Source organism: Acanthopagrus latus, chromosome 10 (assembly GCF_904848185.1).
Source record: "Acanthopagrus latus isolate v.2019 chromosome 10, fAcaLat1.1, whole genome shotgun sequence".
In the NCBI taxonomy this organism is placed as follows: Eukaryota; Metazoa; Chordata; class Actinopteri; order Spariformes; family Sparidae; genus Acanthopagrus; species Acanthopagrus latus.
The window spans coordinates 5,349,974-5,372,477 of record NC_051048.1 but is presented as its reverse complement, the minus strand read 5'-3'; the positions used below and the strand labels follow the sequence as shown (position 1 = coordinate 5,372,477).

The window sequence follows — 22,504 nt, the reverse complement described above, 5'->3', positions numbered from 1 at the left end:
GCATATTTTTACAAAATACAATCAAGATCAATAACACTGGAAGGTTATTGGCCCACTTGAGAACAGACAAAGATTTTACTTGTGTTCTTTACAACATAATGGCGTCTTGGAGAGCCCTCACCTTCTCTGGTTTGTGAGGTTGTGTAACTTGACATTCATGCGCCTGAATGTTCACATATCCTCCAGGTTCAGTGAATGAATGACACCCTGAACTTCTGCTTGCGTGTCTCGAGAAAACAGAAAGGCAAGAGATGGTGCTGCTGAGAGAGAGTCGGTACATGAGGAGGAGGAGGTTGGAATAAGTCGTGCAGCCGGCACCTGTCCTTCATACTTTATTCACTGCAGAATTCAGCTGAAGTGTGTGCGCGCGCTGTGTTTTCTGTCCTTGGCCCGTCTGTGCATCTGCATTTTTCTGCCTCTCCGCGTGGAAAAAGCAATTTGCTGTTGTTCTCCATCAGGGTTATCAAACCTTTAAAAGCTTTTCTCATTACTGCTCTTTTGTTTTCTGCGGTTGTGTAACTCTTTGTGTGCCTCCTCTCTCTCTCTCTCTCTCTCTCTCTCTCTCTCTCTCTCTCTCTCTCTCTCTCTCTCTCTCTCCCCTCTGCCAGATCTGATTCACTGCACCAATGAGATGAACGTGAACATTCCCCAGCTGGCAGACACGCTGTTCGAGCGCACGGCCAACTCCAGCTGGGTGGTGGTCTTCAAAGCCCTTATCACCACCCACCACCTCATGATGTACGGCAACGAGGTAGGAGGCTTCCACAGGCAAACACGCACAAACAAAAACAAATCCTCCGGGGCAGCCAATGGAGGCGACATCAATAAATTGTATTATTACTCAAGACTGTCTCGCCCATGCGTTCATGATAAACATAAACAAATTTTGATCATTTATTCATGTGCATATCAGCATTAGGATCAACAGTGATGCATATGGGAGACAAACAGTGTGTGCTGCCAGCGAGAACATACACGCTGGACACATGGAGTGAATAATCGAAATAGCTGCAGAGTGCAGAGAAATTAATTAGCTCAGAACGAGCTGGAAGCGAGATGGGGGACAAGGATAGAAGCAAATGAATAATCAAATGAATTAACTTAATAAAAACATGCTTGAAAGCAAGAAGAATAACACGGCTCCTCTGCGGATTCGCAGGCCTTCCGACACAATAATTAGAAATTAAAATTCAAGCAATCCCGGCGATGTTGGGGCAGAACTTTTGGATTGTATTAAATTGTGATCTTGATTCTGACATTGTGCTGTTTGGCATGAAGAGGTCCGATCAAACCCGGCGTCAGCGAAATGTCTCCATTTGTATGCGGCGCAGCTTTTTGAAAGGCGAGAGGCAAGATTAATTCAGAGAGAGTTGTAGTTTCTTTTCTTGTCGTTTTTATTAATTTCTAACAAGATGAATTGTCTTTGTTCTTGAGTATTGTAGCTCGCACATACAGCAATCCTCTCGTTTGCAAACTGTGAATAATTCAGAGCTCAGTACATTTTTATATGAAAATACACTTTGATATTCAGATGGACTGGTGCCATTTGGTGCTTACTATACTGGTATATTGTTGAATGTATATTTTATGAGAACAGCAGTCCAAGCACAGTGTGTTGCTTGGCTGTGATTTATTTCCTTTGATCATAACATAAACTGTATGTTTCCTAGACATTTTTTTGCAGCAAGTGTGCAGTATACCTACTGTTATTGTTTCATATCACCTTGTGTTGCTAGCTGTAACCCCGACTCCAATAAAGCTTGCATGTGTAAACCATAAATAAATCAGAATCTAATAATTTGCAGATCCTTTGAAAGCGGTACAAAAACAATCTATTTAGCGTTTTACCTCGTAGACTTTGGTGATTTTTGTGAATATATGCTGATTCTGAATTTTATCCCAAAGAAGTTGGGACAGTGCCAGGAAAAGACTGGAAGAGACGTTGTGAAACAAATGATTGCATAAGAAGTATTACCACATCGGTTTAAGAGCAAAGTTCCATAAAACAGTCCGACAGTAAGTCAACACAGCTCATTTGCAAATGATTTCATTTTGTTTTCATTTAGGTTTTACACACTGTTGCAACAGTTTTGTAATCAGTGTCCTCGTTCTAGAAGTACATTTTTGGTATTTGATTACTGCCACAACTATACACTCACAGCTGTGGTTGCAAAAACACAGACAGAAGCACAGTGGGCGGTGCCTGCTCAGGCCTGTAGGAGCTGACCAGTCAGAGAAGACTGGGTCTTAAAGAGACAGCCACTAAAACGGAGCATTCAGACAGAGAGTGAATAGAGGTGCTGCAGCAATGGACAGTATTAGAAAAATAAGGTATTTTTTTACATTAAAGCATGTGAATACTTTCTAGTGGAAACCCAAAATAGAAACAAGAACTGAAAATTTAGAATGTCATGAGAGCTTTAAACAAACAACATATTTGGTATTAATTAGTGAAGCTAACTAGCTGCTGGCAGTAGCTTCATATTTACTGTACAGGCACCAGAGTGGATCTACTCATCTAACTCTCGCCACTTTTCATAAACGTAGAGTCTGTTCCCTCTAACCAAACAACGAACTGTTCTGCACTAGTGGTTATTCACACTGGTGTGCACATAGTACATATTCTGTGCATTGTGGGGTAACCGCATTTGATCTCAAAGATGATTATACAGTAACTTCCTGTAAACACACACACATACAGCAGCCAAAGACATCTGAGAACTGACACACCCTGCGTCACATTCCTCTTAATTTCTATTAAAATAGGGAAGCATTGCTTCCTCGTTAAGTCAACATCAGCGGAAATTACGCAACGCTTCCTTTTGTTGGTTCCTTGTTTATTACATTAATCTACACATCCTCTGAAAAGAGGAAGACTCGGGTGTGAGATCATTGTGTATCACTGGCGTAAGAAAGAAGCTGCGAAACTCGCCTACACCCAAACAGCAGCCGGGCTCATGTCACTGCTGCTAGAAGAGCATTTTAGCTGTGGAGAATTAGTCAAAGAACTCCAAAATAGGATGTAATGTTGGTGCTATAGGTGCCTGAGAGACTAACTGACACCTTCACTTGCATAAGAGACGACCTCACAAACGGTTCAAAGAGGCGACATGTCATCAGATCAGTCCGTGCTAAATGTTTACTCGAGCTGTGGAAATTCCCACAAACATATTTTGACAAACTGAATCATGCTAAGTGGGTCACTGCAGAGCAACATGAAGTCGTTTAGAGGTATTCCCAAGCTGAAGGCTGATTTATCTCTTACATGTCACTGACACTGTCTTACCTAGAGTGACTTACAATGATTAGAACACTGTGTTAACCACTAGTGTTTCACAAACACCACAACAGGCAGCTGATAGATGGAAAGGTCTCTGCTGTAACTCTGTTTTCTAATTCTAGTCAGTAATAACTAAGTTAAGACAAAGAGGGATCTTTTTTTATATCAATTTAGCTTCATATTATTGTCTTAACATCCTTTTTAGTATCTCAAATCCATGTGTGGTAGTTATATTAAGTAATAAGCGGCATCTTTTTCCAATTTAGAACAGAGGCAATATTAAGATCTGTTTAGTGCATTGTGTTTTTTCCACAATGCCCTGTAGCGAGTCAATAAATCAAACTGTGGATCCGCAGCAGTCTTGTTCCACAAATTAAGAACAGAGCCATCTGCAGGAAGTTAGTTACCTTAAAACATTAAAGTTACTTATGATTCAAGATCGGGCTGATGAACACTGCCATCGACTCCTGAGCTGTGTTGTGTCCCTGAGGGTCATGTATGTTATAATACTTCATTTAAGATCAAGATGTCATTTATAAGTGAGACTAGAGTACAGACTCAAAACAAATCAATGTTGCTTGAAGGCTGACGGTTCAGAGGTGAAACAAAACTGTCCTCACATCACGCCTCTGTAACTTTCCCACAGACAGCTAGGCGGAGTAACGGCGCTATATGGGGCTTTTGTTTCAATCTTCTCAGGCTGGTACAAGGATGAATCTAAATTCAGGAACATATATCCCCCCCAGACAACGATGTTTCGCTGTGGACATCATCATATGCCAATTCGGCAGACATCACTCAATCCTAATTCATATAAAATGCAATGTTTTTATTACAAACATGAGGTCGTTTAGTGGTTATTAATCATAAAAGCTACAGATATAATGTACCGTAATTTAACAGCTCTAATAGCAACACACCAACAGTGCATTACAGCGCTGCATCTGTGGTTTACCCGCACAGACTGAGGCTCCAGGCTGTAGTACAGACAGTGTGTGTACTCATCAGCCTGCATTCATCAGGCCTGTCAGGAGGGTGGTGCTGACGGAGGCTCAGCAACCAGGTGTCCCTGCTCCCTCATGGCCGTCCCATCCATTATAGTCAGAGCTGAGAGAAATCTGGCCGTAAAATTAGAAACCACAGACCCACAGAATTGGGGTCAATAGACTGTACATTCCCTCTCAGATCAACACGCTGACCGCTTCCAGCGCGGCGGGCACGTCGAGGATGGCCCTCTGCGACGTCTGACAAACGCTGTGATAGTGAAGAACATTCGCTTTAAGTGAAATCAGAGCAGCCACTGGCTGACACGTTTCATTTTTATCGTGAAAAGAAAGTGCTCTCTGTCACATAATCTGATTGTCGGAGCCTCCACAGAATTCACGATAATGTTGTGATGGATACACGCGTTCACATAGCTGACTCTGAAAGCTCATTCATATCACTTTACATATTGGATATCAGCCCACTCCTCTTATGATGAAGGATCCACCCCGAAATGTTATTTTCTTGGGTCACCCTGCCTTAAAGAGCTGCTAAGCCTCGAATAATTTCATTTGTCTGGGTTTCACTGACAGTGGTTCAGTCTTCCAAGGACTCTGTGCTGTGCTTTCAGAGGCTTTTCTTCTCTGATAAGAGAAGAAGACATAAAAAAGAGAGGACACTAACACAATGTATACAGCGTTTAAGAAAGAAGAGGGGGGTGGGTCGGAAAGAAGGAGGCAGAGAAGGAAGGGAGGAAAGTCAGAGGTTTGCAAACAAGAGAGGAGCTTTCGAGAAGAAAATAAGGAGCCAAAACAATGAAGCAGAAAGGCAAAGGAGAAAGAAATTGAAGGGACAAAGGAGGTAGAGAAGAAAAATAGGAGCTGGGGAGGGTAGGGAGCAAACAAAGTACGTAGAGCAGGAGGGAAGGTCTAAGAAAAATGATACAAGGATGAGGAAGGAAGGAGGAGATGGAGGAGGAGGTATAAAAGAAATGAGGAGGTAGAGAAAGGAAAGTTGGACAGGACAGAAGGAAATGAGGTGGTGGAACGGGAAACAAGATAGAGTGAGACTGGGTGAAATCGAGAAGGGATGAAGAGTGAAGAAAAGGATGGGAGGATGAGGAAGTTAAGGAGATGGTAGAGAAAATCAAGGAGGAGGATGTAGGAAAGGAAAGCAGGGGCTGGAGATAGGAACAAGGATTTTTGGAAAAAACAGAATAAATGGAAAGATGGAAGGAGGTAAAAATGAAAAGTAGGAGCTAAGGAGAGTGGGGAAGGAATGACGAGTGTAGATGTAGAAAAGGAACAGAAAATAATAGGAGTTAGGGCCAGTAGAGTGGGAGGCACAGGAGGTAGAAAAGAAAGGAGTTCAGGAAGGAAACAAGAAGGTGGAAAAGGAAAGGAGGTTGTAGGAAAAGAAAGGAGCGAGAGAAGAATACATTGAAGTATAAAGAAAAAGAGAGAATGGAAGGAGGACAGAGTGTAGTAGAGGAGAAGATTCAGCTCCGAAGTGTCGGCCTTCAGAACCCATTTTGATCAAACTTTAGTTTTAACCTCCAGCATTCTAACTTTAGCACGAATTTCCATGAATTTGCATGAATATGTAACTTAATGGACGTTCAATGGCAGCCGTCTGAGGAGGGCCGAGGACGGCAGCATGTGACACGCTCACCGAGCAACTGTGCACTTAGATTTATTATTGTTTGCCATTCAGAGAGTCCACTCACAGTAAAAACAGCAAAAAAAAAAAAAAAAAGGTAAGACAGCTTAATAACACATAACAGGACTACAATATAAAACATGTCGTCTGTTGACCCACAGACTAAAGTATCTGAGCACATTTAAATGTCCTCGGCTGTTGTGTTCACCGCGCGCTGGCCTGGATGTCAGCAGATTGCTGCCGTTTTTAAATGCTGCCTCCTCTCATTCTGCTGCCCCTGGTAATGCATTCAGCCTGGGCTTTTCAAATCGAATGTGGGAATTTACCATTCAGAGCAAATAGCAGGTGAATTAAGTTTTAATATCTCTTCTTTGCCTCGGCTGCCATATTTGTCAAAGGGATTGGGATCGTGATTGGACTAATAGCACATTTTGTGTGTGTGTGTGGAGGAACAGTCGGCAGGCCAGTATTGATACTCATTCAGCTCTACATCTCCGCTTCTTTTTTTTCCCCTCCCTGCCAAGAAAGCATCGCTGGCTCACTCCCCGGTGACACTCCTGAATCTTACGAGCGATCAAGAGTCAGTCGATACCTTTTGATCACGATTTCTCTTTTGTGCTGGTGCAAAGCCACTTTTAAGAGTAGACCACTGCAGGACTTAAAGTTTCGGCTCCTGGGTGTTCGTGCCTGTAAATGGGAAGACGGACTTCATGTAATAAGTCTAAATTTGAATTTGAACGATCTACAAGCAGGAATGTGGTGTTTGTCTGGCGATTGTCTGGGTTGTTATGATTTATCAGCGTGTGGCTTGGCTGCAGGCCTTTGTGTGATAGGCCAGTATGTACCAAAAACAGTCCAGCAGGAAACCCCAAACAATAGCTGGGAGAGCCATTCTGCAGCTCCACACCCCTGCCTTCAGTACTCCCATCCCTCCCCTCGCCTCTAGGGAGCTCCTTCCCTGACCTCGAGGACTCAGGCTCCCGGGGCTCCCTCCAGGGACTGTGCATGCCTCGACCACCCCAGAATGCAACAAGGTTATAGGAAAACAGAGAGAAAGTGAGGCTAAAGAGAAGAAGGTTAATTTGCCCGCAAGAATGGAGGAAACATGCTGCGAATGATTGTAGATGTAACGAGCATTCGAATAAAAGAGAGAAATGGGGTCATATAGAAGTCAAAGTTATCTTAAAATCGATCTTTGAACGGCTGAAATCACTTCTTCAAATGGGTATGGGACTCATTATCCACCTGAATATCTTTTCTTTCCCAACATGTCTCCCCTCTGCTTCTCAAAGTCTGATCTATCCGCAAGTTTACTTTGCATAATGAAATATTTAGTGGTGATGCTTTATTTGGTTTTGCGTCCAATAAGTTCTGTAAACAGCAGTAACACAAACATTCTAAAGTAAAATATGTTTAAATTATGTTTTCCTCACAGGCAGTAAGGCACTCTAAAATCGTTTTCTCGAGGATTAAAGCTCTAAATAAAATCACATTACTCGGTGGATGTGTAAACTGTCACTGGCTTGCTAACAAAAAGAATTCCCTGCAAGACAGTGCGCGTGTTTCCGATCTGGGACGTTGAACCTGCATGAAGATCAGGTTGCAAACGCTCAAAATGAAATGTATCTCCAAAATTTAAAAAGCTGTTAGTGAATAGAAACGGCTGTCAAAAGCAGACTTTGCCAACCAAGAAAGGAAGACACTTGAGCCATTAGACTACAACTCCCTCAGAGTCGAAATCCATGATGCCTTTAGCTCTTTGCTAACATGCTAATGTTTTGCACACTATCAAATGCTAATTAGTGAAAAGCACAAAGTATAGCAGAGGCTAATGGAAATATCAGTAGTTCTTGTTCTTGTTCTTAATGTGTCCACCCCCTTTTTAAAGCCAATCCATCCAATATTATGAGCCACAATTTCCCTAAAAAAGCAAAAACTGTCCTCTCATGATGTCACATGACAGACAGCCAGGGCATCACCAAATGCAGTAGGCCTCATCCTCTGTGGACCGCTGCTGTCTGTACAACCTTTCAAAGCAACCCACCTAATAAGTGTTGACATATTTCAGACCAAAGAGGTCGGCTGACCAACTGACAGACATCCCTAGAGCCTCGCTGCGAGCCTAGCTAATGAAATAAAAATGAAGTGAATGTGCCTCTTCAGCACAGCCGGTCTGATCTTTGAAATTGGTGTTAACTGCATAGATTTCATAGCAGAAGGTGACACTGTTGTTCTTCTTTCATTGCTGATCGTAACTATGATTTAAAAACGGTAACAGTTTAGACTAATCTAGCTGTGTTTTTTGCAATTGTGACCGATCTATGAATTCTTCTCCCCTCGGATGAGGTTTTGTTCTTCTTTATTCTGTGGAATAAATGCTTTCTCCAATTGGACACAGCAGAAAATCAAACCCCCCCCGCAACCCAAACCTGTCACGCTTAAATATTGCTTTTTTATTTTTATGATGAATAGCCTTGTTAATAGCCCTCACAGTTTTCTGTTTTTCCTCAGTGTGCTGTGACTTCGAGGAATGTCACAGCGCAAAGATTTGCCAGGCCACGAGGTACAATATAACGCCGCGCTGTGAAACCCTTTTTTAGGAGTTTGTTTTCAAGGACGTGAAGTCCTCAGAAATACTACCCATCATCCTTTCTTCTCCGGGACAGGGTAGTTGTACGTGTCAGCGGGGAAAATTACAGTCTGATTGATTGCACCTAAGTGCATCAGGAATCGGGATAGAGAGCTGTGACTCTGTACATCAGAAAACTGAATACAGTCATCGGATGAGAGTACATTTAGAGAGAGTCGGGCGAAGGGTGGAGATGGAGAGCCAGGCAGAGGGTAGACGGGGTGTTGGGAGTCATTAAGGACATGAGAGGAGACAGGGACGGTCTGGTGAGGACACCGGTGAAAGTGCTGATGGTTGCAGGACACGCTGCTTTCCTTTTCTCTGTGCATGTGTGTGTGTGTGTTTGTAGGATAGAAAGACACCGAGGATAGGCAGGAAGGAGGGGAGATAACAGTAAGGTGTGTGCGTATGAAGACCATGTTTGTGTGTTGTTAAATTATTATTATTTTTTTTTTATCTTAACAGCAGTGTAAAGTTGCGGCGCGAGTCGCCACCTCGCCCCGCCACCAGTGTCCCAGATAGCGAAACGGCCCATTTGTTTCAGTGACGTCACCGAAGCACTCTCATCACTACGCTCCCTCGCCTCCTCGGGGGAGAGCGAGGACACAGACGGAGATTTGAGCAAAGGGTGTGTGTGTGCGTGCGAGGGATATTATGAAAAAGCAGACGTTTGACCGAGCGAGAGGAGACTGACTGGAAGGGAAAAGGAAGACGGGAAAATGTAGAAAATAAAGGGTGGGGAAATGTGCTGACTCAAGCAGCACTGTATCAGAGGGAGCGGGGACGGGGAGGATGTTTTTTTTTTTTTTTTTGGTGTATGTGTGTGCGCGAGGTCACCCTGACTCAAATAGGGGTCACTCGTGATAATCTGAAGTGCTCGGATGCGCGCACACACACACATGCTTCCTATCAGCTGCCGGTGTGGAGAACATAAAGATGATTAGTGTTGACGCAGTTTGCAGTGCATGAACATGTACTGTGTGTGTGTGTGTGTGTGTGTGTGTGTGTGTGTGTGTGTGTGTTAGACAGACTCCTGCTTATCTGAAAAGTGAGAACTCCAGGGTGACCCACGATGAGCCGCCACACTCGCCACACATTTCCTTGTGCTCCTGCAGGCAGATAAACAAGTTTTTCCAACTCAAGCAAATTGGCTGCATCTCTGTGATCAATAGATGAAAGTAGTGTGTGTGTGTGTGTGTGTGTGTGTGTGTGTGTGTGTGGCCGTCCTACCGGGCTCAGCCATCCAGAAACTTTGCAGGTTACAACCGGCTCAATAAAGATTCTCCCAGTCAGGGATGTCTGCATCTATTTTTGTTACTTTTCTGTCTTCCAATACTGTTTCAGGCTATCGATTCGGAGTATCTGCTGACACATTACCGATCTGACTTGTAATTAAACCCCTCCCTGGAACAGCGATAGTCCAATCATAGCTTAGCAGACGTAAGGAGGCACGGCAGGCCTGTCAAGCTTTGGATTTCTCCACTTGTTTAAGTGGTGTGCATGGAGCTATAGTAAGAGCAGGTCAGTGAGAACCAATTGTTAGCATGTCTGCCTAAATTGCTTACTGCCAACAGTCGCTACCAACCATTTCTTCAAAAGAAGCATGGGCCCGTCAATAACAATGCTGTTTTGTGAGTTTACAAATTATGTTACAAAAGGAGACCTGTACGCAATTAACCCATTCACCCATTATCTTCTTTGTGTTGAAGCTTGTCGTGAATGCTGTTAACAGTCTGCCAGCTATAGCAGCCATTTCTTAATAAGCTCAGTTAGCCTTGCAGCTAGTAGTCCGGACTGCCAACTTGAAGGACTGAAGCAGTGCTTCCACAGCTAGTACAGGGTATTTGGACCGGGTCAGAGCTAGCACTGGAGGAGTGTTGAGGTTGAGGGGCTGCCAGGAGAAGATTTTTTTTTTAGGCCTAGGACAAGAGGATAACATGACATTGACCTGTTTTTAGTTCATCTTTGTATTGTTTTGAACAAAAATTCTCAGATAGAGCACCTAAAACGCTAACGTTAGCAGCTCTGTACTGCTCATTGCATTTGGGGAACACTTCATAAACCACAGCTAACGTCACACATGACACATCAGTTTGTCTTCAACCTAAGAGTTTTTTTTTAAATGTAGTGGTAAAAGCTTTTCTAAAGACTTGTACAATCATTACAATTACGGTGGTAAATCTGCAACCATTACCAAAAGCAATGCTGCGTGAAAATAGAATGCTTTACGGGCTAGTTTGAAAAAATTCTACGCCACATTTTGTCACATAAAACTGCTGATTCCTGTTTGTAATGAGGCCTAAGTTGGGTCACTTGTGGTGTCTTTATACCTTGCTGTACATTTGTGGGAGGATGGTGTCTGACAGTGCTCAGAGGGCAAACTGTAGCGCAAATGCTAATGTCCCATGAAATTGCGAACACCCACGTTTCCCACCCCTGAAAGTGTCCGGTCGCGCAGGGCAACACACTGAATAATACTCATCGTATTTTGTTTTTAGCTCTTTTTTTGGTATGAGGTAATCTTGTATTTACAGCTTCTCCTCGCAGGTTTGCTCCCCTGTTGCAAGCTTCCTCTTCAATGTACTGCCTGTGAGAGGTCGTTTTACTCCTTCTACTAGTCTCTCTTCAAGTGCCAAGTTTAATTAGTAGTACTGTAATTAGCTCCTCTGCTGCCACCCCTCGATACAATTGGACTTAAAACATTACAATTAGCTCCCTCACAGCGTTTAATCAACCATTAGTCCTAGCACTAGTGGTCTCTTAATATAAAAGTAATTGAATTCCAGACTGCAGATGTGTTGCCGCCTCAGTTTGTTTATCTTAATGAACAAATAATCAAATAACTGAAGTCCTGTCTTTAGATTAAAAACGCACAGTTGCCTTCATGGTGAACAAAAACAAAAAACTGTCCTTTTTTGTGCTCTAATATGTGTAAACTAGACCCTTCAAACCTGATGGCTTTATCATGTAGAGCACCTGAGTGTTACGGCACACCCATATGTACACAAGGTGATGCTCATTATTTAGGAATGTGGTTTGTGATTGGAGCTATTGAGTTGCCAGACTTATCAGAGAAGATTTATTAGCACAAATGACTATAGAGTAACAACTTGTAGTAGCAGCTAATTCCAGATGTGTTTTTGTTCTATTGTAAATCGCCATAACTCCTGGATGACATTAACAAAACTTGGATTTTATGAGCTATTTGGATAAAAGACCAATATTTAAACATTGAATTTATTCCAGAACGAACTCAACAGATTCAAGGAACCGTTCTCCTTTCATGCTCTTGTCCTGCTTCATGTCTGTTCAAGCCTGAGAGGGGATCCAACCACTAGTCATATAAGATTGTCCAAATCTTTGCAACTCTATTCCAAACCGATTCTGACTCACCAGATGTAGATTGTTAGAACCTGCCACTGACTGACAATTTCCTGCAGCCTTTCTCCTTCCTTGCTGTTATCATTTTTGAAGTCCAAGTCTCTAAAGAAAATGGCAAAAGTAACCCCTGAGCTAGCAAAGTTCATGCAAAAAAATGGCAAGTAACTATTAGCCTAGTTGTTAATAATACTAGGAGCCAAACTAACATTTTTTAATTTTGTGGATTTAGCCACTTAACACTAGTTCCACTTAACACTTTTTTGCATCTTTGGCTTTGCACCACCCAAGTAGATTGTGACTGATTTCACAAAAAACAAACAAGACAACATGTTTTTTTGTTTTTTGGATGAGAGTTTATGCAACCAGACCTGGATCCAACCTCGGAAAATAACTTGTTTAATAAAGGGGATGAATAGCTCTCCAGGTAAAGTGCATGCCTCGTGCAGGCTACTGAGGTTAGGGCTCGGGGTTTGAATCCAACCTGTAGCTTTTGCTGCATAGAGTAAAACTTGACTGTCATAAAAACTTAAACTCTGAACCACAAGAAGCTCTTCAGTTGTCTGTAACTGAAGTTGAAACAATGTCTAAAATGACATCATAAAAACTTTAATTCTGGCTCTCTGTTCAGCTTCATCAAAGATGCTGAAAAGACGACTTTGCTCAAATTACCTAAAATGAATATCAGGGTATTTTTCACTTTTTGCACAGTAGGGTGTTTTTTATCAAGCTTTAGGAGGAGTTCCCTCCCTCTAGAAAAACAGTGAATATTTTGATAATAGAATAAGTAAAGGGTGTGTATCTTTTTAAATCGAGACATGGGAAAATAATTATTTAGCAAAAAAACCCCACAAGTATTGTAGATAAAGGTTTAGTAGATTTTCTAGGATGCTGTGTGCCATTGACAGCCTTGACTCCAGAGTTCAGACCTCATATCTGAAGCTTTTACTCTGCAGTTTGAATGGGCACCATGTCCTTTGCGATGTCCACTGTGATCAGCCCAGTCTGTCGGTCTCCGGCTGCTCTTGCTGTTCGGTGCAGCTGCGGTAAACGCTGCCCGGTGATGACCGTGACACCGGTGTGCCGCTCACCTCCCCAACAGTATCTCCACTACCTGGGCTCTGCATTGTAGGGAGGAAACTGTACAAATACCCACTGTGTGTTTTTGTGCGTGCATGTGTTCGTGTTTCAAACAGTGACTCATGTTGCTCAGCTGCATCATTGACCTCACAGACACACTCATCCACCAGCAAGACACAACTGCTCCCATGAGAGCGGGGAGCCCACACACTATTAGCCTTGTCACCTTGTAGGCACAGGCTCTCTCACACACACACACACACACACATAAACACACACACACAAAAAGGTACAGCCAAAGCCGGATATGCACTCACAAATGTATAAATGTAGACATATTTCTTTAATCCTGTCGTTCTCAGCACCCACCCAGCGTGTCTTTGCGCCCGTTTCTTTTCACACTTCGATTGGATTCAGGGGCTAAAAGGTTGATTGCGTAATAGGGGCAGAAATACTACATAGGATAGGAGGAGGAAGAGGAGGAAAAAGAAGAAAAAGGGGGAAGAGACTCCCAGGCATGATTTAGGCTGGCGGAGAGCGGTCTTGTCTGTATCCACATGTCTTTTTCCTCGTGTGTGTCTCTGCGCTTGCATAAGAGCTGCTTTCATTCAACACAGACCGATCACGACTCATTCTTCTTACGTGAGTCATCACCTTTCAGTGGAACTCGGTTTGCAGTCACTTCTGACGATTTTCTGCATGCGTGTGTTTGTTTGAGAGAAAGCAGAGTCGAGCACAGAGCAGCCAAAAATAAATTCCCATGCGGACTCTGAGTATCTCCCTTTGGAGTTGACTGACTCTTCTTTATTCCCTATAAACATCAGTTAGGATGTTGTGACTTTAAGAAAACAGAAGGTTATTTTGAGCTCTCTCCTCCCTGCTTTAGGTGTCACTGAGCCAAGACAGTGAATCCCTAACATCTTGTTGTAGCTGCAGATGTTCACAGCCATGATCAATGATTCCTCTGCTTGTAGAAGACTTAGTTGTTCATTGGCTCTGTCTACACGTTGGCAAGTCCAGAGAGGGCCGAGCGGTAACTGTTTCAACTTCCCAGATATCGTGACGTCAGTAAGCTGCACGCAGCACACTCATGTTTACCAACCAAGCTGGTCTGTGATTTTTTTTTTTTTTTTTTTTATCCCCAAAGGAAGGGAGATGAAAAAGATCTGAAGTCAGTGAGTACAGCTCAGCCTCTCTGAGTAGATTACATACTCCTGTGTAGGAAGCAGTTTGGATTTCAGCCTTGAGTGGAAAAAACATAAAGTAGAACAAGAGGAAAAAAGTTTTGAATTTATTCGGACAAAAACAAAAATTTCAGTGGAATACCTGAATGCCTTGGTGTGTCTCCTCTGAAGCTCTTGGAAGATTGGAAGGTTTCATGACCTGTATTGATTTAGAAGTTGGGTGGCTGTGTCCGACAACTTGTGGTTCTTAAACAGACAAGTACGCCCACTTCTCATAGTGTTGGCTAGGTGTGAAAGTTGAGAGAGAGAGTATGGTTTAACTTGTCTCTCAAGCTTGTGTTTAAAGCTCCTGTTGGTGAGAAAGTAATACTGAGTTTTTGGGCGTCCCAGCTGATGAAGTTCTGCCACTTTGGGATCGTAGCTCAAGTCGGTTGCCATCCCAAAGTCAACTTTATTACCAATAAGTGCTTTAGTTCTTCACACAGCTATTTTGGTCATAACGGACGAATGCCTTTTGGGGAGAGACTGACCAAAAATTTGCACCATCATCCACATATTTTAAACAAATGTTACGTCTCATTTCTATAGTTTCTAGTTTCTAGAAAAATGCTACCCCAACGATCAAGATCCTGATGGACAAACCCGCTCCTTAACTTAATGATTTCACCTATTGGGTTTCTCTGCTGATTCAGACTGGGGCTCAACAGTAAACAGAATATTTCTAACATATAATATTTATTGCTATAGTGAATCTCTTAACTGCCTAAGTTGATCATATCACAATGTACAAGAACATCAGCAACCAATGGCGTTGAACCAGATATTCAACCAAGCAGCATCTTTAACCATTCATGCTGTGATTAAACACAAATATATCAGTATTATATCCACTGAGTGACCACATTTAATTGGCTCTGTTAGTGCATCTTCCCTGTGTGATTGAAAAGAAAACGCATGTAAACCACTCAGCCGTCAGGTTTTGCTTCGTCATTTTCAACACACGTCTGTCTTCATCCAGCCGTGATGTGCTGGAAAGATCCTGCAACAGTCCACAGAGCTCCAGCCTTGGCTTCCCCTCAACATAACCTGACTACATGAATGTGAGAGAGCGCGAGAGAGGGAGAGAAAAGACAGAAAAGAAAACCACTTCAGGTCAGTGCTGAGGCTGTGGTGTTCGGTTACTACGGAAACCACCAACTTGTGCACTTTGGAGAGAAAGACGTGGAAGGAAGAGAGGTGGAGGCAGAAGCCAAGGAGATGGGTGAAAGCTGGATGCTGGTAGCTCTATGTATAGCTATGTTTCAGTGTTGAGAGAGAGACAGGGAGTAGCCAGGATCTAAATGTATCAATAATACATGAGGTTGTTCTCCGATATGCTAACATGAATTATTTGACAAGCCGAGTCGACCTGCTTCTCCGTCTCCCCCCCCACTCCTCTCTATCACTGTACATCTTCTCATTCACTCCTCCTTTTCACTCGGCTTCATTCTTCCACGTTGGCTCAAAATCCGAATCTCCCCTCAGAACAGCATTTCTTTCTCAGAGCCGTCTTCGCTGAATAATCTAGGACTCAGCGGGTTTCTGTGTCTCCGTCTCTGTCTGTGTGCGCCACATGCTTCTTCCCCTTTATAGATTTTCTCTTTTTTAACTATATCCATGCGTTTTGTGTGGGTTCTCTCCTCCTCCGCCTTTGTATCTGAGGCTGAGGGAGGAACGCAGGCTCTCGTCAGATGGACTTTTGATGAGGAGTCGGCTCACAAGAAGAGGCAGAGAAATGGCTTATGAAGTTCCTGAAGCTCTTTCTCTCGCTATCTCTTCGTCTTTTTTCCCCTTAATCTGTTATCCTGGGTTCATTTGTTACACAGGCAGAATATTAAGATCAGTTTTTTTGCAGTTGATCTTGAACTCGAAGTCAGAATGCGTCAGAATAGCATCCCATCTAACCTCTTATTCTTACTAACTTTCATAACAACACACATTTTTAAATTCTGAAGGCATTGTCCCCACTTAAATTAAAAGCTTAAGTTAGTTAATTGATTAATTGATGAATTGTCAATAATCAGTATTGTTGTCGCAAATTGTAGTCAGTATTTAGGTGCTTAGAGCTAAATGCTAACGTCAGCATGCTTAAGATGTTAGTACCAACACGCTGATGTTTAGCAGAGAGAATCTTTACCATGTTAACCATCATTTTTAGCCTGTTAGCATTACAATTGTGATTATAGTGCGAGTTGAGTCACTGCAATTCATCTTGAGGAGGACATGAAGGTCTGTACCAAATTTCATGCCAATTCATCTAATCTTCTAATCAACCCTGATCCCAAAAATGTTGGAAAACATGAGCAGAATGTGATAATCTGCTTATCATTTTTGACATAAACAGCAAATTTAATCTTTTACCTCGTCAGCTTCAATGAATTTTGGTAAAAATCTGCATATTCAGAATGTAATGCCTGCACCGCATTTCTAACAAGTTGGCACAGGAACCACAAAAGACTGGGAAAGATGCTTCATTTTCTAGAAACTCCTGGTAAACAGGTTCATTGGCAATATTGGATATCCTTATATGGCTCAGTCGTTCACAAACAAGGATGGGTCAAGGTTCACCAAACACTTGATTGTGTAAAGGATATTACTACATTGACTCGGGAACACTTTGTATAACCATTTCTGACAAACACAGTTTGTTTGCACATGATTCTCTTTTCTATTTACATTTTAGACAGTACCCTGACTTATTTGGGAGTCAGTTGCAGATTAACTGGCAGATTTTGCTGAACCTCGATGCTGTTAGTTTCACTAAACACATTTGCTGGTTTCAGCTTCTTCATGAGAATTTGCTGTTTTATATTTTTGTAGGTTTTTAGTCTTTAAAAAACAATTATATTGACAAAGAAATTAGTCATCAGTATTGTGGTTTAGTTTATTGACAGGAGTCCTATACTTATTAAAATACAGCTTGTTGGGCTTTGTAGGGATTAAACGATCAAAGCACCGTTTTGTAGGAATTGGCATTTTGTGAGATTTGGCACCACCCCCAGTGTCTGAATGCCACAAACTGCCTAAAAATCTCAGGTCTGTAACTGTTTGTCAGACATGATATAGGTACCAACTACAAACAAAATCATTACGTCATAACAATGTAATGTGTTGAAACGAGTGATGGGGGATGGAGTGGCTGAGACAGACATCCAACAGTAGAACAGTCTTATAATGTTGCTTTAGGTTTTGGGCTTACTCTGCTTCCATTATTGTCAGAGTTTCTGGCTCACTTGCACTAACTTCCCCAGAGACCTACTCCCATCTTCACCATGACTCTGGCATGCTTATTACCTAAACCTACCCTAACTCCAAAATGTCTTGGTCATAACAGTCTTAACCTTAGAATCGATGGTTGACCTTTTTTGGCACTACATTTCTGCCTGCAGATGGGAGCTGAATCCCCACACGTGACAGCTTGAACAAAGTTTTGTCCTCACAGCATGAGCAAACACACAAAAAATTGACAAGAACAAAATCTTTATGCCTTTTTAAACAGTCCCAGAGCCCTTGGAAACATGTCAGCCCAACTGAATCCAACACTCATGCCCGAAAGCATATTTGCGCTCACAAACACACACATTCTTAGATGCTCTCCGACCAGCCAGTGAGGGCTGGTTCTCTGCCAGGTCAGGAATTGGCAAACTGGCAAATCGCAGATCATTTTAAGTCAGTTGGACAGAGACGGCCTTAACGTTAAGATGCTTTTGGGAAGCCTGAGGCCTGAGCTCCCCAAACTATGGATGATGGCCAAGACTTGTTCCACTGCACTCTGTTACTCAGTGATGTGTGGAAGACGAGATAGCAAAGACGTTCATGAGGGACCACATGCAAGTTCAGGTTCAGTCTTTGGAGACAGAGTCCGGGTTAAGTCTCAAGTTTTTGGAGTCCACAGTTAATGTCGGGTCTGGAGTCTCCCCAATGGTTTAACTTGGCAACAGTATTCCTAGAAATCAATTCTATCATGTTCAGTAACTGATAAGCTCAGAGAGGAAAAGAAATTCTGACTACTGTAAAGCACAATACTCTGAAAGTGAAAAACGCACCAAACCTTATCTTCTGCTGGATTGTTTACACTTACTGACACTAACTCGAAGAATTCAAGGCCAACAAAAGACCCAGACCTTAAAGTATTATCTGGAGTTTGTATGGAAATAATCAGTAGCAGATGGAGATTTTTCTACTTTTAGATTTAAGCCAGTGCTCAAACAGCTATAAAATCTGATTAACTAATAGATAAACACCACTCAAGTAAGTGACATCCAGTCAGCAAACAGCCTTGTAGCATCAACTGATTAACAATTTAAGCTCACCTGTTACATAACCTGCCTTCGCACTTTGCAAACACCATCTGTCAGAGGGAAACGTGCCATTAAGACACTTGAATAATATCAAGCACTTGATTAAGCACTGCTTAAGCAAGGTTAAACAAAACAATACATCTGACTGTTTCACTTCAGTTTAACTTTAGGTAACTAGCATTAGCCTTTGAGGGTGAGTTATCGCTATACAGTGTTTCATACAGAATGGCTTTATACCTGTGGTAATTTTTCAGAATTGCTAGAAGAGTAGGAGAGGTCGCATCACAATCGATGTGTCTAATCCATCGCGGATGGCTTTGTATACCTCTGCTCCCCCTCCAAGTAGAGTCTATGTGTGGAAAACACTTGCTGACTTAAACCTGTGTGGGTTTGTTTTTAGGTGCTTCTCAAGTTGAGCTTAGTTGATGTTTTCTCTATCCACATTCTTGACACAATAGAACTCTTCTTCTTAGTCCATGTTATTGGTTGGTTCAAGCCTATATAAGCACATTTTGTTTACATAACAACTGGATTTTGATATCAAACTGTTAGGAAATTGATCTTCTGGCATTTCTTATTCAATATGTGCACAATGTCAGTGGGCATGTGATATGAAAAGGTTAAAAAGACTATTTTGTCTCTTTTTTTATAATACATTTTGGATAAACACTACTTTGACCATCAACGCTTATTGAGTTTTCACACATTTGTGGGTGAAGGTTGTGCACTCATTTATTTGGTAGATTAGTCTCTTTTTAATAAGGCTAGGGTGAGTGACAACTTGCAAGTCATGTCTAAAGTTCATTATTTTCCAATGCAAGTCCATAATGAAAGCTGCCGATTCATTTTGTTTGGCCATCTCGGCTCCCAGCACCTGCTGAGGGACCATAGTCCTCTCAAAGTTTCGACTATGCTCTGAATCTGCTGCAGCCATAAAAATCTGACCTAGAGAAAGTAAATAAGTAAAGATCTGCCCGCCATTAATATCTCAACATCGAAGTTCTCTCATCAAGGCAAGAACACTCTCAAAAGAAGTAGAAAACAAGCTATAGGAGCCGCTGAGTAGCCAACACTGTGAGATAGAGGATGCACTGCGAGACTCCCAGGTGTCCCAGGAGAGTATGAAGATGTGAAAATGTGAAGCAAGCTGGTGTTGGAAAAAGAGCCGGCATGCTGAGCAAAACTTCCCTGGAAAAATGAGAAGTAAAGAGTTTCTAGCACCTACTTAGTGACATCAGATCTGGCAAAACCAGCAACCAACTAGTAGGGAAGTAATAGAGGAGGAGAAGTTATCTGTTGTCATACACAGCAGTGGAAATAACGTTAAAGGTGTCATCATATTGTAGACAGTATTTTTGATTATTATAGGTTCTATGAAAATACCGTGAAAGGATCAAAACACTCAATCCAGGTAGAATTGCAGGACGGAGATCTTAAAGAGGCAGGAGCTACACACAGTGTGCAGACAAAATAATATTAAGAATTTAGAGTTATGAACCTGAAAATGAGCATAATATGGGACCTCTAAAAGAGAAACCAAGATGTCAAAAGTCGGTAAATAACGGTGATGACATGATTCATCACTTTCCACAGTCTAAGTTTTAGCTTCAGATGTGATCTCATTAACATTTCCTAGGGGTCATTACATAATAATTTATTATGTTATGCTGCCAATCTTCTGCTTCTTCCCAAAGGTTAATTAATTTTTTTTTCTGACCGCTTCCTCTTGCCATTTGTTCTCCCTCGCCGCTTCTGTGTGAACGCCTCGTAAGGAGTCCTAATAAATGACAGCAGGAGAAAAGTTAATTTTTAAACATGGTTGGTCCAGCCTGAGGTAAAGAGAGTGGCTCGGGTTAAACCATCTAAAACAGCAGGGGTTGCAGACAGCAAACGAGGGTTGAATCCTCCTTCCTGCTGGTGTCTTTAAGCAAAAAACTGAATGCTTCTCAGCCGCTGACGTCTGACCTCTCTGACAGAAAAAGAAAACAGAAAAAGGACAACAGATGACAAAGAACATAGAATTACTCTCCAGTCATCACAGTGTGTAAAAACATCTTGACAGATTAATAGTCTGAGTTGTAGCTGTGTGCTGCATTTTAATAGAGACTTAACTGCATGTCAGTGATGAATCATGTCATTCTTTGTTATTAGCTGTTGGCTAATGAGCACAAGCTATCATCATTTATCAGTCAGTTTGGATGTGCTTCAACCGATCAGATTTATCTTTTCAGAGATCTGGATCTTTAAAATAAGAGGAGGTTTTTCTGAAGGTTTCAGGTGCAATTTGAGTTGTCAGCGGGTCCCCCCACATCATTATCTGAAATATCTTAAAAGCTACTGGATGGATCATTGTAAAATTTGCGACTGCAGTTTAGCGATGCAAAGATAGGTCGATCGAAAGAGGATTAATTACCAACAATTCTAGTAATCACTTAAATGATTTGGTAATTTTTCATTTAAAAATGTCAAACATTTGCTGGTTCCAGCTTCTTAAATGTGAGGATTTGCTGTTTCTCTAAAGTTAATCTAGAATCTTTGGGTTCTTGTACTGTTGGTGGTCCAAAAAAACAATTTGCAGACATCTCTTTGGGCTCTGGGTAATTACATTTATGACATTTTATAGACTAAACAATTCATCTTGAAAATAATTGGTGAATTTATTTCTAATGGGTAAATGATTTGTGACAGCCCTAAGGACATTTGTAGCCCAGTCAGTATGTATTCAAAGTTATTTGTTTCCCTAAACTTTTTGTCTGGTGTCATCAGCAGGTTAAAATATCAGGTTGTCCAATATCTTGGTTTATGACCAAAAACTTGCAAAACTAAATCCTTTCCAATTAACCCTAAGTTGTACTGATATTAATCAAACATTATCATGTTAAAAGGATGAACTAAGATTGTCTACATCATACCTACTAAACATCAATGTGTTAGCTCTGTCATTTATAGCATGTTAGCATTATTTCCTAACTCCGCTGTGTATATTTGCAGCCTCACAGCGCTGTTAGCATGGCTGGTAACTCTTAATTTTGTTTACCTTAATTTCAGGGTTAGGATGAGCAATATTAGGTTTTCCAGTCCGTACAGCTGTAATCATTTACATACAAAATCTTCTTTGTTGCTGCTGGATGCTGATAACCTCCACTGGAGTAATTTTGTTGAGTTCTGCGAAATTTGTTGACAGGACAATCTGATACTGAACATATAAAACCAAATTAAAAACTGACATTGAGCTTTAGGGCTTATATGTTTGTGTATGTTACGTAATTAATTCTGGATCAACCCCTCTAAAGCTTTGATTTGACCGAGCATTGACTCTTGTTTTTTTTTTTTTGTCTTCCTTATGTCAGCGTTTCATCCAGTACCTGGCCTCCAGAAACACTCTGTTTAACCTGAACAACTTCCTGGATAAGGGAGCTCTGCAAGGTAAAGTTCCCAAACACTCATTCTCTCAATAGTCTTGTGAAAATAACAGCATTTTAGTTCTGTTTTAATTTGCTTGTAAAGATCCAGGTGGGCAGGATTTTACCTCAAAGGACATTACACGGAGCACAAGAATGCTTTACGCAATAAAGGGAGAGTATTTAAAAGTCAGAATCGGTACTACCGTGGTTGATTGCTTGATTTAAAATGGAACTGATGCAGTGCACGTATACAGTATGAACAAATGGACAGTTTACTGGACAAAAGGTAGAATTCATTTGTCACTCAGTGTATTTCCTTCCTCTTGTTTGCCCTCCCAGGTTACGACATGTCAACCTTCATCAGACGATACAGCCGTTACCTGAACGAGAAGGCCATGTCCTACAGACTGGTGGCTGTCGATTTCACCAAGATGAAGAGGGGGTAAGAGAAGGCACACACATCGAATGACAAACCCACTCATCATTTCACACTCGTCTTGTCGCACACCAGGAGACGGTGTTTAGCTTTTGGCACTAAAGTGAGAAAACAACAGATGACAGAATCT

At 41.8% G+C, this 22,504-nt stretch overlaps 1 protein-coding gene across 9 annotated transcripts in view; it reads left to right on the top strand.

The window, feature by feature from the left end:
• The window catches only part of si:ch211-200p22.4 (phosphatidylinositol-binding clathrin assembly protein), an 86,490-nt gene that overhangs the window by 21,488 nt on the left and 42,498 nt on the right, over positions 1-22,504 (top strand). For all 9 annotated transcript variants that reach the window (XM_037111367.1, XM_037111365.1, XM_037111368.1 and 6 more), the window contains 3 exons: positions 609-751; positions 21,885-21,960; positions 22,278-22,380. In XM_037111367.1, the coding sequence (XP_036967262.1) occupies positions 609-751; positions 21,885-21,960; positions 22,278-22,380 (322 nt within the window). The remainder of the gene's footprint in view (positions 1-608; positions 752-21,884; positions 21,961-22,277; positions 22,381-22,504) is intronic.